Source organism: Neoarius graeffei, chromosome 23 (genome assembly GCF_027579695.1).
Source record: "Neoarius graeffei isolate fNeoGra1 chromosome 23, fNeoGra1.pri, whole genome shotgun sequence".
Classification (NCBI taxonomy): Eukaryota; Metazoa; Chordata; class Actinopteri; order Siluriformes; family Ariidae; genus Neoarius; species Neoarius graeffei.
The window spans coordinates 23416084-23434303 of NC_083591.1; the positions used below are offsets into that span (position 1 = coordinate 23416084).

At 41.8% G+C, this 18220-nt stretch overlaps 1 protein-coding gene across 1 annotated transcript in view; it reads right to left on the bottom strand.

Moving 5' to 3' along the window:
- The window catches only part of adcy8 (adenylate cyclase 8 (brain)), a 138691-nt gene that overhangs the window by 46722 nt on the left and 73749 nt on the right, over positions 1 to 18220 (bottom strand). Inside the window, exons 8-9 of the mRNA XM_060905944.1 lie at positions 3430 to 3627; positions 1911 to 2011 (exon numbers count right to left, since the gene is read on the bottom strand). Coding sequence (XP_060761927.1) covers positions 1911 to 2011; positions 3430 to 3627 — 299 coding nt within the window. The remainder of the gene's footprint in view (positions 1 to 1910; positions 2012 to 3429; positions 3628 to 18220) is intronic.

Here is an 18220-nt window from a genome sequence, read left to right on the forward strand (position 1 = left end):
TATATATATATATATATATATATAAACCCTGATCCCTAAAAAGTTGAGATGCTGTTTAAAACATAAATGACTAGAAGGGCACTTGGTAGAGCACATACCTCTGCCAGGTCACAGATTATTCATCCATTCATTATCTATAACCGCTTATCCTGTGCAGGGTCGCAGGCGAGCTGGAGCCTATACCAGCTGACTATGGGCGAGAGGCGGGGTACAACCTGGACAAGTTGCCAGATCATCACAGGGCTGACACATAGAGACAAACAACCATTCACACTCACACCTACAGTCAATTTAGAGCCACCAATTAATCAAATCAAATCAAGTTTATTTGTACAGCGCTTTTAACAATAAACATTGTCGCAAAGCAGCTTTACAGAATTTGAACGACTTAAAACATGAGCTAATTTTATCCCTAATCTATCCCTATTAAATCCCTATCCCTATTATAATTAACCTAACTGCATGTCTTTGGACTGTGGGGAAACCGGAGCACCTGGAGGAAACCCACACAGGGAGAACATGCAAAATCCACAAAGCCACTGGGCTCAAACCCAGAACCTTCTTGCTGTAAGGGGACAGTGCTAACCACTACACCACTGTGCCACCCAGGTCACAGATTAGCAACATCAAAATCAAATCACTTGAACCTTGGATATAACTAAGGTTGTACACCAAATTTCATCAAAATCCATTCAATACTTTTTGAGTTACATTGGGAACAGACAAAAAAATTAAATCCTGGATCCGCATACATATTTGGATCTGCCTCAAAATCTAATCAATTGTTCCTTGGCCCTTGGCTCACCTTTCCTCAAAATTTCATCAAAATCTGTCCATTTATTCCATCTGGATTTATGGATGGATTTACATAATGGAATTGTAGATCATCAGTTGTGAAATCCTTAAATCCTTGCAATTGCCTGTAGAGAAACATTGTTCTGAAACTGTTTGACTATTTGCCCATGCAGTTTGTCACAAAGTGGTGAACCTCGCCCCATCCTTGCTTGTAAATGATGGAGAATTTCCAATTCCCAATTAACCTGTTCACCTGTGGAAAGTTCCACACAAGTGTTTTTTGAGCGTTCTGCAACTTTCCCGTTTTTTTGCTACCCCTGTCCCCAACTTTCTTGAATGTGTTGCAGGCATCTGTGACGGCATGCCCATCACTATGGTTGAGTGTGCACTCTGATTACCATGCCAAAGAGCCTGGCTCTTTGGAACTGCGGTCAGGGTGCAGGTTTGGCACCCTGTAGACCTGGGTTCAAGGCTGGGTGGGGTGACTGCTCTCTCCCTTCGCTACAGTTGGTGTCAGAAGTGAGATGGCTTGCCATGAGGCCATTGGAGGTGTGTCCTGTGTGTTAGCCATACAAGGGACCCCTAGGATAGGTGACCCCTGTGCGAGGGACTCCAGAGATGGGAGAAGTACGGCTGAGGGATGCGTGAGGGACGCCTGTGGGCGTGAAGTGCACAGGTGTGCCTCCCAAAGGGGAGGGCAGTGTGACGGAGTGCCTGTCACTACTGTTGAGTATGTGCTCTGACTGCCATGCCAAAGAGTGAGGCTCTTTGGCATTGTGGTCAGGGTGCAGGTTTAGCATCCTGTAGACCTGGGTTTAAGGCTGGGTGGGGTGACTGCTTTCTTCCTTCACAACAGCATCGAATTTGGAGTGAGTGTATATTTTCCAAAATAATAAAATTGTCTTTATTCTAATGTATTCAATAGAATATAGATAGAAAAGGATTTGCAAATCATTGCATTCTGTTTTTATTTATGTTTTACACAATGTCACAACTATTTCTGGAATCAGGGTTGTAAAACATATAATGAAATACAAGATGACTTATAACTACTATTTCAGCAGTACTGAAGTGTAACCCCCCCGGAAGTCAGTATTCATGTGTTTGTGTTTTACCTTGCAGATGGCAGCAGGCTCTGGATTGCTGTGATGAAGAGGAGCACAATGAAGGCACATACCAGATTAGATTTAAACACCTCATCCCTCATTTGGGAGTACTGTGGAAAACACACACACGCGTGCGTACACACACACACATAGAATTACAATTACTGTGCAGATACAACAAAAAGTGGACGTGTGACTCTCTCTCTCTCTCTCTCTCTCTCTCACACACACACACACACACACACTTTTTTCTGAAAGAAGACTATGTGATGTCAGAGTTGGAGGCAAGGCGGAACAAACTAATTAACTGCAGAGTAGGCCAGACACAGCAGGGGGCAGCTCAAGGTCAACTCAAGTAAACACAGTAAAAGCAAAAAAAAAAAAAAATTTGATGGGGGGGGGGGGGGCGTGTCAATTAGCTCATTAGTAAACAAAGGACAGATCATTTAATCAAACGTCAACCATCATTGGCCAACAGAGATTATCCCAATCAATCATCCTCTTAGCCCATGTTTACATTAGACCGTATCAGCGGATCATCAGATTAACGTTTTTAAAACGATTAGTGTGCACACAGCAACACCAATACACGATTTGCGTGCACACAGCAACACCAATACACGGATACACTCGGCTCCGCAGGCATCCTGCGCTCCAAATCACTCCGCCCTGAACAGCGAGTGCCCTCTGGAGGGTGCGCACTCCGGCCTTGCGCAGCTCACAGAGCACACGAGTGAAGTGAACAAGCTGTGATTCGGGACTGAGCCGCTGTGTGTGTGATCCCAGCGCACATCACTTACCACTTGCAAGTGGAAGGATGGCAAGCCTAAAGACAATCATAACTACACAATGGGCAGTATTTGCATCAGTATTTGCAGTATTTTCATACTTTTATACTCTTTAATGAAAGGTGATACAAGGCGGAAGTCCGCGCCGTTTTTCAGCAGTCGCGTCACATGACCAACGCCAGCGAATCAGGAAGGTGGATGTCACAGTGACGTTGTCCAATGAGACGCCAGCTAGAGCTCAGCACAGCGTATCCGCGTATTCTGAATGTTTACACAGCACCGGAGCTGACACGATCTGGATTGAATACGTGGACGCTAGCGGATTCCCGTTTCCTGGCGTTTCCAGGCGGTTTAATGTAAACGGACAGTGCATCCGCGAAGAAAACGAGACAGATACGGTCTAATGTAAACGTAGCCTTAGAGAAGCACATTTGATCAGTGCTGTTTCTATCCAAACTTCTGTATCTGATTTCTAGAGAGATATCGATGCTTCCTTATCAACGCACCAGACATGTTTGTATGCATGTGCACATCTTAGTGTGTGTAGTGCATCAGAGTGTCTGGAAATATCCTACAACAGCCTTTTGCTTACTTATGAGAAATACATTTCTAAAATAAATAAATAAATAAATAAATAAAGACGGATGGAAAGAAACAGAAAAAAATGCAGCATTGAGAGAAGAGCAGGGATGATGCAGTTCAGGCAATGATGATGATGATGAGCTGGGGTAGCTGGCTACCTTGTGCTCCAGGACGGCTTCTCTAAACGTGAGAGAGAAAGGGATGATGTGCTGTCGTCGGAGTTTGTCTCCGCTGCGCAGTGCGATGGTGCTCTGCATGCGCGCGTTAATTTCCTGTGAGCCAGCGTGCACATGCAGCGCCTGGGCCAGATGGTTGGGGAGCAGGTTTATGGAGTGACGAGTGAGAGCAGCCAACGTCTACAGAGGGAAAGCACATGCAGCCTCCATGAGTGTGTGGGAGAGGGGGGGTGTTTGTTAGGGTATATATTTGTATATGTGTGGTTTGTCTGTCTTTTTTGAATGTCTATGTGTGTTTGTGTGTTCACAAGCTGATAAGGCAAGTAAAATGACTCATCAGTCTTGTTCTATAGAAAGACAACAAAAATATCTTGACGAGTTTTGGAAATTGCTTGGAATGAAAAGAAGCAATTTCCTGAGAAAGGAGATGAGGGGGAGTTTTCTGAAAGCAACTGTGTCGGTGACAGAGGTGACATAAGTAATAGCAGGAATTGTTATCCTTGTTCCTAGAAATATACTGAGAATAATTTAAATTCCTGTTCCTGAAAATTATCTGATGTATAATTTAGATTAGCTCGTCACAGGGCTCACATGTTTTGATATGCAGATACTTTTTGTGACCTTAATTAGCTTAAAGCTAAACTAAACTGATCTACTTATAAAAAAGATTTTGTAAGCTTTTTCTAAGTAGAGCAGAATCATAGTGGCAAATGCTATGTTCAGACTGAGTCCAAATCCTATTTATGTGCATATCTGATTGGAATCTGATCACATAGCAAGTCTGAACAGCTGAAAATCACATGAGATCTGATTTTTACAAATCTATTTCAAAGCACTTTGTCAAATCACATGTTTGCAAATCCATTTAGGTCTGACTGCTCTGATTGGATTTCAGGTGGGGTTTTTTTGTGACTTTTGACGCCATGTTTACATCACATGTACAGAACCATGCTAGTTTGGTGGTACACAAAATAAAGTGGAGCATCTCATTATTTTATAAAACCTACGTCGCGGCTCCACATTGCCATGTGGTGAATAAGGAAACCCATCTCATTACCCTTCATTTTCATCTGTTTATCACTGATTTCTACTTCCAGGGGCAATATCATTACTATAGCAACCAGTGTTAATAAGGTTGAAAATGAGGATTGCCACATGGACAAACAGGTCAGACCTGATCACTTGGAATATATAATGTAGACAGTCAATCAGGATGATGGGACTCAGATTGGATATGCAAAAAAAACAAAACAAACAAACAACCCCCCCCCAGATTTGGACTGACAGCGTGAACCTAGACTAACTAGCTAACCACAAGCAGGGCTTTCACCTGGTCATGAGATGAGTTAGTTCTAAATTTATAAAAGTAATTTTAGACTGCTACACAAACTAGTGAAATCAGTGATTTTCCGAAACACTGGGTGTAAAATTTACAGCGAGCTGGCAGGAAGCATAACATCAATTTCAAAACTCTCTCTGTGATGATTAATTTACCTTGTTCATTCTTTCAGTCAGACAGGGGAGAATTAGCTATTCGAGATCAAAGCTAACTTTTCCATTTCAAATTATTTGCCAAAAATATTACCATTATTCTGGTTCTTTATGACCCACCACATCTACTTAGATCAAAAGGTGCAGGCTATCTGCTGGTACCTCATATAGTGAAGGCTACATCAGGGAGCAGAGCCTTTTCTTACAAAGCCCCACAGCCTTCCAAGTAGTGTTCAGGAATCAGACACAGTCTCAGCATTTAAGTCTAGGCTGAAAACATATCTGTTTAGTCAAGCCTTTTGTTAATGGTGTTTATGAGGTAAATGAGTAGATCTGGAGGGTCGTCAGACATAGTGTTTTGGTAAACTGGAGTGTATGGATGCTGTCACTCCTCCACTCGCTTGCTCACTCGAGTTTGTTGACTGTGCGGTGGCTGCTGCTTTATGTCCCGGGGCTCCCTCATGCCTGTGTTACCTTCTGGCTCTCCCCTTTTAGTTATGCTGTCATGGTTAGTTTTGCCGGAGTCCCTGCTTGCACTCAGCGCAAAAAGTATACTGTTCTTACTCATCAGGTGACTTTGGGCATACCTAACAACCTGTTTTCTCTCTCTTTCTCTTTTTCTTCCCCTCTTCTCTCTTTGTATATCCCTCTGAGTTACATGTCAATCCTGAGATCAAGATGCTGACCTCTTCTGCACCTCAGACCTGCCTGATCCATCCTGATGCCCTATGTCTGTCTGGAGTCTCATCACATAGCTCCTGTGGAGGACAGCCCCATATGGACAGTTGAAAGTCACACTTGGAAGATGCTCTGGGCACTTACAGTAATGCTTTTATGTCTGAGGACTACAGTTCACTTGCTAACTTTAGGACTGCAGTTGTCATGAACAGTTTTGCACTCACATTTCCATCAATGAAGAGTTATAACATCAACGAAACAGACTTCATGTTAAAACTGTTAAAAATGTTATAATCACATTGTCTGTTATCACCCAAATGAGGATGGGTTCCCTTTTGACTCTGGTTCCTCTCGAGGTTTCTTCCTCATGTTGTCAGAGGGAGTTTTTCCTTGCCACTGTTGTCACAGGCTTGCTCATTGGGGATAGATTAGGGATAAAATTAGCTCATGTTTAAAGTCATTAACATTCTGTAAAGTTGCTTTGCGACAATGTCTATTGTTAAAAGTGCTATAAAAATAAACTTGACTTGACTACTATAAGTACATAAGTCTTAGGCACCCTATTTTTTTTTCATACAAACTACTTTATTATAGATTTTATGACATCTACATTATCAAGTCATGACAAAAACTTAGATTTTAGAGTTCCAAATGTGGGTGATGTAGTGGTTAGCACTGTTGCGTCACAGCAAGAAGGTCTAGCGGCTAACGAGGGCCTTTCTGTGTGGAGTTTGCATGTTCTCCCCGTGTCTGCGTGGGTTTCCTCCGGGTGCTCCGGTTTCCCCCACAGTCCAAAGACATGCAGGTTAGGCTAATTGGTGGCTCTAAATTGATCGTAGGTGTGAATGTGAGTGTGAATGGTTGTTTTGCCGCTTTTCCACTACAAACGCGGCTGAGCCGTGCCGTGCGGAGTCGAGCTGAGTCGAGCTGAGCGGGGCTGTTGGAGTTGCATTTCGACTACAACCGCGCTGAACCGTGCTGGCTGGAAGTGGGTGGACACATTGGGTGGAGTTAGCGAAAGTGGGTGGACGTCACGTGATGTCGTTAAGCAGCGCAAACAGTGACATCAGTGACAGTGGCGGAACAAGTCAGAGCCGGGCCGGGGGCGGGGCAAATGACCGGGCCCTTTATTAAAGCTTATCATAACATCATTTTAGGCTACAAAATGTCCGCAACTGCGGTGTTTACCAATTTCAACACTACCGGGTGCAACTATGTTATTTAGTACATCAAGTCCTTCAAACGAACATGTAACTCAGAAACAAAAAACATTAGGATACTGTACATGGCTCATAATAAAACATCAATAGCCTATACTGCGCACATTATTTGAAGGGCATACGAATGAGCGCTCAGAGGTTGCAACGGTGACAGGAAGAGTCAGAAATAAAAGGAGGGCGGTGCAAACCTCACTGAATGCACTGTGTTTACCAATTTCAACACTACGGGGTGCAACTATGTTATTTTGTACATTAAGTCCTTCAAACGAACATGTAACTCAGAAACAAAAAAACATTAGGCGACATACTGTACATGGCTCATAATAAAACATCAATAGCCTACTGCGCGCATTATTTGAAGGGCATACGACGAGCCTTGCGCTCCGCGAACTCGTCCACGATGCTCTGTATGTCACTGATTCAGTGATCTTTTAAGCAGTAGTCTCACGACCCGAATAGTAAACAATAAACATGGAGGACATGGAGTCGTTAGTGTTGCTGGTCTTGGTGCTGTGGCTTGTTGTCACCGACAACGCCAACAGATACTGGCAAGAGCGTATAGATGAGGCGAGGCGCATAAGGCTTCAGAAATTCTCGTAATTCGTAATTCTTCTTCTTCCGGGTTTGCGGTGTTTACAGATCCCAGCGCGCTCGCGGGGCGTGTGGGCATGTGAGGACACTCCTCCTCACCAATCAGTGCACAGGGGAGTGTCTGCTCATGCCCCTAGCCTCACTCGGCAAGGTTTGGCTCGCTTCAGCCCCACTCCAAAACGGTGCGAGTTTTAGGGGCTAAGCAGGGCTGAAACGAGCTGAGTCGTGCTGGTTTTTGGTAGTCGAAACGCGAGCCGTGTCGGGCTGAAGTGAGCTGAAGCGAGCTGAAGTGAGCTGAAAAAGGGTAGTGGAAAAGGGCCATTTGTCTCTGTGTGTCAGCCCTGTGATGATCTGGTGGCTTGTCCAGGGTGTACCCCGCCTCTCACCCATAGTCAGCTCGGATAGGCTCCAGCTTGCCTGCGACCCTGCACAGGATAAGCGGTTACAGATAATGGATGGATGGAGTTCCAAACGTTCATTTTCCAGCATAATATTAAATGGTACACAAAACAAAACGTTTGTATCTGAGCAGCATATTACATAAGAGATCACTTTTCAGAATAAAAAAGAAATCATACTGATTTTGCTGCAAAATAAGAAGCAAGTGTGACAGTCAAAGTATCCAGAAGAACTGTGGTTGGTTCTGCAAGATGCTCAGTAAAACCTACAGCTCAATTCCTTATAAAACTGCACTCAATGTACCTGAGATTACTTTTTTTTTTAAAGCAAAGGGTCGTCTCACACCAAACATTGACTTTGTTTCATTTATTATGGCTTACTACTGTTTATATTTTTTTTAATGTTGAAACATTTGATTTCAGTATTTTTAAGCTATTTTTGGTCAACAGCATTTCTTTACATGTGCCTAAGACTTTTGCACAGAACTGTATATTGCACAGTTTAAATGGTCTTTCCATAGTTCTTTATGTGTATTATACTAGACTTTACTTCTGAATTTATGTTATAATATTGCAGGCTGGTAACATCAGTGTTGTAGTCGAGTCACTAAACCTCGAGTCCGAGTCCAGTCTCGAGTCCCCAGTGTTCAAGTCCGAGTCAAGTCCAAGTCATTAAAGAAAATTTTGAGTCGAGTCCACTATTGATCCGAGTCGAGTCCAAGAACAAGACTCCAACTACACCATTTGACAGTGGCTGTTGCTGCCTTTATGTGAAACCATCTCTGCTCCTGTGTGGGACTAACGTTACTGCTTGACGGCCCCATTTTAGTTAATAGGCTACAGATAAAAGGCTTGTTCATCACTCAGCAAGCCACACTATCAACAGGGCAATGAACATGAGCGAGGGTTAACACTAGCTAGTTCAACGGTCAACAAGCAAGCCCCGCTATCAACAGAGCAAGAACATTATCATATCACTTACTTCTCTGGGTGGAGTCTTGCCAAATGATGATTGAAGTTCGAGGTTGTCCCTGTTGTCTCCTCAATAGTTCTTCTACATATGGAACACTTAGCAGTGCATTTTTTTTCCACTGCATGAGAAGTCTGTATAAGCAAAGCGGACAATCCTAGGGGCATTCTCTCTAGGCATTTTAGTGCCATTAAATGTTAGTTTGTTCCTGAACATGACGTATGAACAGATGAATGTGCATTCTCTTGCATGAAATTAGTATAAAATAAAGTAGATAAATAGTGGCGCAGGCGGCACGGTGGTGTAGTGGTTAGCGCTGTCGCCTCACAGCAAGAAGGTCCGGGTTCGAGCCCCGTGGCCGGCGAGGGCCTTTCTGTGTGGAGTTTGCATGTTCTCCCCGTGTCCGTGTGGGTTTCCTCCGGGTGCTCCGGTTTCCCCCACAGTCCAAAGACATGCAGGTTAGGTTAACTGGTGACTCTAAGGCTACATCCACACGACAACGGCAACGAGATGTTATTTAAAAATATATCGCGTCCAAATGGGCAACGATCAGTAAAATATCAGGTCCATATGGCAACGCAACGCTTGCTGAAAACGATGCAATACACATGCCACACCTCTAGGGGCGCTGTAAGATGGTCCCTTCGGAGACACCAGAACAATAGAAGAAGTAAGGACGCATGCGCATAAACTATTATGTGCGAGACTTCATATTAGCCACAAAGTCAGGAAAATCTGTTCGTAAAATTACATTATAATGACCAAATACAATGAAAAGTATTTTTCCAGTCTCACCTGTGAAAGGTAATCCCATGTGATCTCGTTTGGACGGCAAACCTGTTGGTACAGTTAAACGCAGCTAATCTTTATTCTCCGCTTTGACCTATCCAATATGGCGGCGAGGATGACGTATGATTCTACGCGGAAGGCGGCGTCTTTAATGGTCCGGAATAAACTGAATGCTACACATTGATGGATTAATTTGTTGTTTCTCACCTGTGAAAGGTAATCCCATGTGATCTCGTTTGGACGGTAAACCTGTTGGTACAGTTAAACGCAGCACATGAATCTTTATTCTCCGCTTTGACCTATCCAATATGGCGGCGAGGATGACGTATGATTCTACGTGGAAGGCGGTGTCTTTAATGGTCCGGAATAAATTGAATGCTACACGTTGATGGATTAATTTGCTCTTCTACGCCCTTTTTGAGGAATGTATTGTAGGACTTAAACCATCATCTGAAGAGGTGAGATCGCTCCTTTTTTTCCCTATTTTTGCTGGCGGGATTGACTCTGCCCTAAGGGCAGAGTCTCTCTCTCTCTCTCACTTTGCACCATTACACAATAAATATTCACAGTGAAAATATTTTGTAAGCGCGTTTCATGAACCAAGTTATAGGATTTGTTGACAACTCGCATCGAGTTCGTTACACTTCTACCCGGCGTGAAGCACTCACAGTCATGTGGTTGTGACGTCATCGTAAACAAATCCGTTCTACTCATCCAGACGACTTCACAATGGCAACGTTGCCAGATCTTTCCACTCTGGAACCCGTTCTCAAAAAGATTGCATTTTGGGCACCCAAAATGCCGGTGCCGTGTGGACGCCAGGCCTAAACGATAAGCAATTGTATCGGAGTCATCTGAATCAGTTGCCGTGTGGACAGGGCCTAAATTGACTGTAGGTGTGAATGTGAGTGTGAATGGTTGTCTGTGTCTATGTGTCAGCCCTGTGATGACCTGGCAACTTGTCCAGGGTGTACCCCGCCTTTCGCCCGTAGTCAGCTGGGATAGGCTCCAACTTGCCTGCGACCCTGTAAGGACAGGATAAAGCAGCTAGAGATAATGAGATGAGGAATGAGAAATATAGTGGGGCAAAAAAGTATTTAGTCAGTCACCAATTGTGCAAGTTCTCCCACTTAAAAAGATGAGAGAGGCCTGTAATTTTCATCATAGGTATACCTCAACTATGAGAGACAAAATGAGAAAAAAAATCCAGAAAATCACATTGTCTGATTTTTAAAGAATTTATTTGCAAATTATGGTGGAAAGTAAGTATTTGGTCAATAACAAAAGTTCATCTCAATACTTTGTTATATACCCTTTGTTGGCAATGACAGAGGTCAAGCATTTTCTGTAAGTCTTCACAAGGTTTTCACACACTGTTGCTGGTATTTTGGCCCATTCCTCCATGCAGATCTCCTCTAGATCAGTGATGTTTTGGGGCTGTCGCTGGACAACATGGACTTTCAACTCCCTCCAAAGATTTTCTATGGGGTTGAGATCTGGAGACTGGCTAGGCCACTCCAGGACCTTGAAATGCTTCTTACGAAGCCACTCCTTCGTTGCCTGGGCGGTGTGTTTGGGATCATTGTCATGCTGAAAGACCCAGCCACGTTTCATCTTCAATGCCCTTGCTGATGGAAGGAGGTTTTCACTCAAAATCTCACGATACATGGCCCCATTCATTCTTTCCTTTACACGGATCAGTCGTCCTGGTCCCTTTGCAGAAAAACAGCCCCAAATCATGATATTTCCACCCCCATGCTTCACAGTAGGTATGGTGCTCTTTGGATGCAACTCAGCATTCTTTCTCCTCCAAACACGACAAGTTGAGTTTTTACTAAAAAGTTCTATTTTGGTTTCATCTGACCATATGACATTCTCCCAATCCTCTTCTGGATCATCCAAATGCTCTCTAGCAAACTTCAGACAGGCCTGGACATGTACTGGCTTAAGCAGGGGGACACATCTGGCACTGCAGGATTTGAGTCCCTGGCGGCGTAGTGTGCTACTGATGGTAGCCTTTGTTACTTTGGTCCCAGCTCTCTGCAGGTCATTCACTAGGTCCCCGCGTGTGGTTCTGGGATTTTTGCTCACCGTTCTTGTGATAATTTTGACCCCACGGGGTGAGATCTTGTGTGGAGCCCCAGATCGAGGGAGATTATCAGTGGTCTTGTATGTCTTCCATTTTCTAATAATTGCTCCCACAGTTGATTTCTTCACACCAAGCTGCTTACCTATTGCAGATTCGGTCTTCCCAGCCTGGTGCAGGTCTACAATTTTGTTTCTGGTGTCCTTTGACAGCTCTTTGGTCTTGGCCATAGTGGAGTTTGGAGTGTGACTGTTTGAGGTTGTGGACAGGTGTCTTTTATACTGATAACGAGTTCAAACAGGTGCCATTAATACAGGTAACGAGTGGAGGACAGAGAAGCCTCTTAAAGAAGTTGTTACAGGTCTGTGAGAGCCAGAAATCTTGCTTGTTTGTAGGTGACCAAATACTTATTTTACCGAGGAATTTACCAATTAATTCATTAAAAATCCTACAATGTGATTTCCTGGATTCTTTCCCCCCATTCTGTCTCTCATAGTTGAAGTGTACCTATGATGAAAATTACAGACCTCTCTCATCTTCTTAAGTGGGAGAACTTGCACAATTGTTGGCTGACTAAATACTTATTTGCCCCACTGTAGTGGCGCTAAAGTAGATATAAATATCTTATGCCAAATTATTATGGCATGTTACAGAAATTAAAGAAAAAATCCAAGTCCTCGTCTCCAATTTATGAGTCCGAATGCAGTTCATGCACGAGTCCGAGTCCAGGTCAAGTCACAAGTCCTTAAAATTAGGGCACGAGTCAGACTCAAGTCTGAGTCCTGGACTCGAGTACTGCAAGCCCGGGTAACATATACAGTACCAGTCAAAAGTTTGGACACACCTTATAATTCAATGTTTTTACTTTATTATTATTAATTAAAAGATGCTTTATGTCTTAAAGTAATGATGGATGTCGTTTCTCTTTACTTTGTTGAGTGGTTCTTGACATAATATGGATTACTACAGTTGTGGAATTGAGATATTTACTGCATTTTTATTATTTACTATTTACTGTTTGATCTCAAACACATTAAGAAGGCAAGAAATTGCACTAATTAACTTTTGACGAGGCACAGCCGTTAATTGAAAAGCATTCCAGGTGACTACCTCATGAAGCTGGTTAAGATAATGCCACCACTAGTGTGTAAAGCATCATCAAGGTAAACACTGGTTACTTTGAAGAATCTAAAATATGCAACATATTTTTAAACACATTTTTTTGTTTACCACATAATTCCATACATGTTCCAGATGTTATTTCATGGTGTTGATGTCTTCAGTATTGTTCTACAATGTAGAAAATAGTCACAATACATAAAAACCTGTGAATGAGTAGGGGTGTCCAAACATTTGAATGGTACTGTATGTGGACTGTTTTATTATTGTTTATCATTATTCTGTGGTATATATAGCTGTCAGCGTGTCTTTGTGGAAACTTGGAAATACTGACATTCGACAATGTCAGAATCAACTGTAGGATAACAAAATTAAAACATCGCAAAGATTTCTCAATCCATTTATACCTATTTCCTATAACTGAGAGTCAATCATTTCTGTAGCTCTCTCACTTTGGATCACAAACAACGAAGTTAAGTCTGCCTGGATCATCTCTCCACTGGCAAAATAAGTGCTCAGATGCGAGATCTGTAAAAGTCATGTACCAGCATTAAAAAGTCATTAATGCCAGAGAACATTAACTCTCTCTCTCTCTCTCTGGGTAGTGTATAACTGTTCTGTGTATATGGCTATTGAACTGTTAACATATGACAAAGATGTCGAAAGTTAAAAATTCATTATAGGAGCATAACTACAGAAAAATAATGCCATGTCTCACACACACACACACACACACACACACACACACACACACACACACACGTATATTCATGCTATCCGAAACACAAGTGAAGCCCAAGGCTCATTTCCTGCAGCTATGGTCCTGACTCACATGGCAGAGAGGACAGAGCTCCACTCACGTAATGCTCAAATGATTCTTGTACACACAGAATCTCTCACACTTGTTCATTGTGCAGTATAGTAGCGTGTAATCGAAGTTCTCTGAACCAATGTGCGTCACTGCTTTGGGATTAGGTCCTGTTAATCTGCTGATAGCTGCTGGGATTTACAATAGGATAATTCTAGTTTATGACCCTTGTGTCAGGCTAGACACTCCCACCCTTCCTGTCGATGCTGCTCTCAAAGCTCAGTAGTTCCGATCAGCAGTCGGCATGCCTGGAACAGGTAACTATAGGATTCACACACTGGTTGTAGAATGAAAATGCTGTATCATACACTGCTACTCACAGTTATCAACAAGTTTATATATAAAACATTAATATTTTAACTCCATTTATTTAATTCCGCTCATGTCGTGTCAACAATGTTAAGACTAGTGTAAGGCATGTTGACAAAACTTGCACACACACACTCCGTGATCTTTTATTTACTACAATAATATTTACTGCATCTACAGTTTGGTATATGTAAAACGGTGTGTGTGTGTGTGTGTGTGTGTGTGTGTGTGTGTGTGTGTGTGTGTGTGTGTGTTTGGAGGACAGCGTGTATTATTGGATCCATTTGCACACCATCACACCAAAACAGACTGATCTTATGATACATACAAAAACACACATATACACACAGCGTGGCCGAGCTAATGAGGAAGGTACGAGGAAGAAAAACACAAGAAAGATAAAATGACAAAAACAGCAGTGCAGTTGTTGAAAAAGGTGAAGGTTAAAGAGAGAAAAAGAGGGTGGGAGACAGAGCATGATAGAGAGACTGTGGGAAAGGAATCCTGTTACTACCTTACAGACATTCTTGTTGCCATGGAGACCATTACCAGAATCTCTCTCTCTCTCTCTCTCTCTCTCTCTCTCTCTCTCTCACACACACACACACACACACACACATAGAGGGGAGGGGTTTGTGTTGTGCTAGAGCATGATTGGGCAATGTTCGCACTGTGGTAAGATCTCTTTGAAGTGTTAAGCTGTTCTTCAGAGCTGACTGCATGACAAAAAAACAACAAAAGTGCCGCACTAATGAAAGACAACATTCCCTTATGTTAACCAAATCTCCACAGCAACTGCTCAGTAGTTCAGCCAACAACAAACAAGAGTTCTTCTTTACAAGCAGCAGCTCACATACCAAGAACATTTTAATCAACTCCTCCTAATAAAACCTTCTACACCATTCATCTGCACCCTCTAGAACCTCCTGCAGTCAGTTTAGACTTTCTGAGAAAACTTTATCTTGAACTATCTTGAATCTTTTGTAGAAGTGCATTTATCCATGAGAAAATAATAACCACAGTACAAATGAAAATGGATGTACAGTACTTCTATCTTCATCCATTTCCACAGAACAGCATATTACACAATGCACCATTTAGGACCATTTGCAAGAGATGCTCCACAATTTACACCAGCTTTTCAGTGTTCAGACTGTGTACAACGGTTCCATGGCGCCAAGATTCTTCTGTGTCCTTCTGTTGCCTTTACAAAAATACACATTTGCATGTGCATATTCTCACAGCCTTAATATTTCTGAAACAGTCAGTAACTTGCTAGTCTGCTAGGCCAGTAATACTGTTTACACCTACAGTAACAGTCAAAAGTTTGGACACCCGTACTCATTCATAGGTTTTTCTGCATTTTGACTCTTTTCTACATTGTAGAACAATACTGAGGATATCAAAACTATGTAATAGCATATGAAACATATATGGAATTATGTGGTAAACAAAAAAGTTTTTAAAATGTGGTTCATATTTTTGATTCTTCAATGTAGCCACTGTTTACCTTGATGACACTTCACACACTATTGCTATTATCTTAACCAGCTTCATGAGGTAGTCGCCTGGAATGCTTTTCAATTAACAGGTGTGCCTCATCAAAGGGCAATTTGTGCAATTTCTTGCCTTCTTAATGAATTTGAGCTCAAACAGTAAATACTAAATAATAAAAAGACAGTAAATAGCCCAATTCCACAACTGTACTAATCCATGTTATGTCAAGAACTGCTCAACTAAGTAAAGAGAAATGGCATCCATCATTACTTTAAGACATGAAGCATCTTTTAATTAATAAAAATAAAGAAAAACCATTGAAGTAGAAAGTGTGTCCAAACTTTTAACTGGTATTGGATGTAACGTTACCCAACACTATCACAGAAACGCAGAAAGCATGCATGCATTTAGCTCATAAATGCACCTACCATCAATTACTTTTGGAAACTAGCCATTTAAAGAACATATTGTGAAACTATCTGCCGGATATGCAAATGATACCTGCTATAATACTATAATGTTGTACTTTTGATCAAGCAATCAGTGAATTTGCTAACCAAATAGTGGCAATGAAAAAAGTTATCAAAAGACAGCTGATATAAATGGCATACACTTTGCTAAACTATTCATGATTATTTACCACTAACTAACCAGAAGTAGTGATCAAGGAAGGACAGTAGATTCCAGAAGCAGCAGATGTGGGGGGGGGACGAAACAAAAAAAATTATCCAATCATGGGAGCATTGCCCTATCCTGTTCATTCTCTTTCTTCTAACTTTGCTTTTGGTTCCACTTTTTCTGTTGATGATAAAGATTAACTATAAAATGCTGATAATTTTGCTAAGTATCCTGGCAAAATACAACCAAAGAGACCCCGGATTGTTGAGCAACTGAAGTTGTATATCATGCAAGAATGGGAAAGAATTTCATATTTAAAACTTTAACAATTAGTGTCCTCTTTTCCCAAACACTTAGTGAGTGTTGTTAAAAGAAACGGTGATGTTACACCGTGGTAAGCATGCCCCTGTTCCAGCTTTTTTGGAACGTGTTGCAGGCAGCAAATTCAGAATGAGTGTATATTTACAAAAAACAATAATGTTTATCAGTTTGAACATTAAATATCTTGTCTTTTTATTGTATTCAATTGACTATAAATTGAAAAGGATTTGCAAATCTTTATGTTTTGTTTTTATTTGTTTTACATGGCGTCCCAACTTTTTTGGAATGGGGAATGTAAACCACATAATGAAATGCAATGTGTCATATTATATGTAATGTTTCCCAGATTCACAATTGGGGAAACCATGACCTTTCAAATTGCAGAATGCAAAATTATGCACTATATCACGAGGAAAAAAGTCTTTGTTGAATGTAAAGCTGTAATGCATTAGTTTTAATAATGAAGTACACTTATTTGCATTTCATTGTCTGTTTCGAAAACCAAAAGGAACAAGATAGACCATTTAAATGGAGAAAATAGTGTTTTCGTGTTGATGAAAATAGTGCTGTTAGCCACAGTTCAGAGTAAACAATTTGCCACCTGGATCATGAGCCTCAGTCCAAATGCACCAGCTGCACCACAGTAGTTCTGCCCCTGTCTCGAACACACTGCAGCTTGACTGTTGTGCACCATTTAATTATAACACTGCTCTACACAGCTGTCTTTCATGACCCACCAGTAATACACCATAAACGGTAGAATTTTCTACAATACTGCTATAAATGCAACAATAATACCATGCAACACTTCTACGTTTCAAACATCGCAATACTTTTCTTCATCATTCTCACATTTTCTTTGAGATATTTCAAGGTATTGTACTGTATAACTGTACAAGTTATAGAAGGAACCTCGGCCATGGAAGAAGCCAATGTTTCCCACATAAACACTATAATCATATGTTCAATTCAAAAACAAAGCACTATAATATAGGCTACCAGTCATCAGAATGCTTCTACAATATGACAGGGCCTTATGCTTCTGCTGAAGGGTGAGTGTAACCCATGTGTAAACACAGAAAATTAATAGTATCATATATGAAAAGTGGTGGCACGGTGGTGTAGTGGTTAGCGCTGTCGCCTGACAGCAAGAAGGTCCGGGTTTGAGCCCCGTGGCCGGCGAGGGCCTTTCTGTGTGGAGTTTGCATGTTCTCCCCGTGTCCGCGTGGGTTTCCTCCGGGTGCACCGGTTTCCCCCACAGTCCAAAGACATGCAGGTTAGGTTAACTGGTGACTCTAAATTGACCATAGGTGTGAATGTGAGTGTGAATGGTTGTCTGTGTCTATGTGTTAGCCCTGTGATGACCTGGTGACTTGTCCAGGGTGTACCCCGCCTTTTGCCCGTAGTCAGCTGGGATAAGCTCCAGCTTGCCTGCGACCCTGTAGGACAGGATAAAGCAGCTAGAGATAATGAGATGAGATGAGATATATGAAAAGTAACTCAAAATAGAAACCAGTGAAAACTATTTATCCAAAAAATTTGTACATGTTTTATAGTGTCCACCCTACAGAATTATGGTCAGATAACATGCAAAGAATATTTGATCCCACCCTAAGATCTAAAGTGATTGTGACAGATTTGATGTTCAGAATTATTTTGGTCCAAAGCCAGAGCCTGAAATATTAATTCTTTTCCATCCAAACCAAACTGTATCAAAGTATCTCGGTTAAATAGACTCTACTCAAAATGACTGCTTTATGGAATTTTGAGCCCTTAAATAGACTGGCCTAAAACCTTTTTAAAGGAGAACTGAAGGAA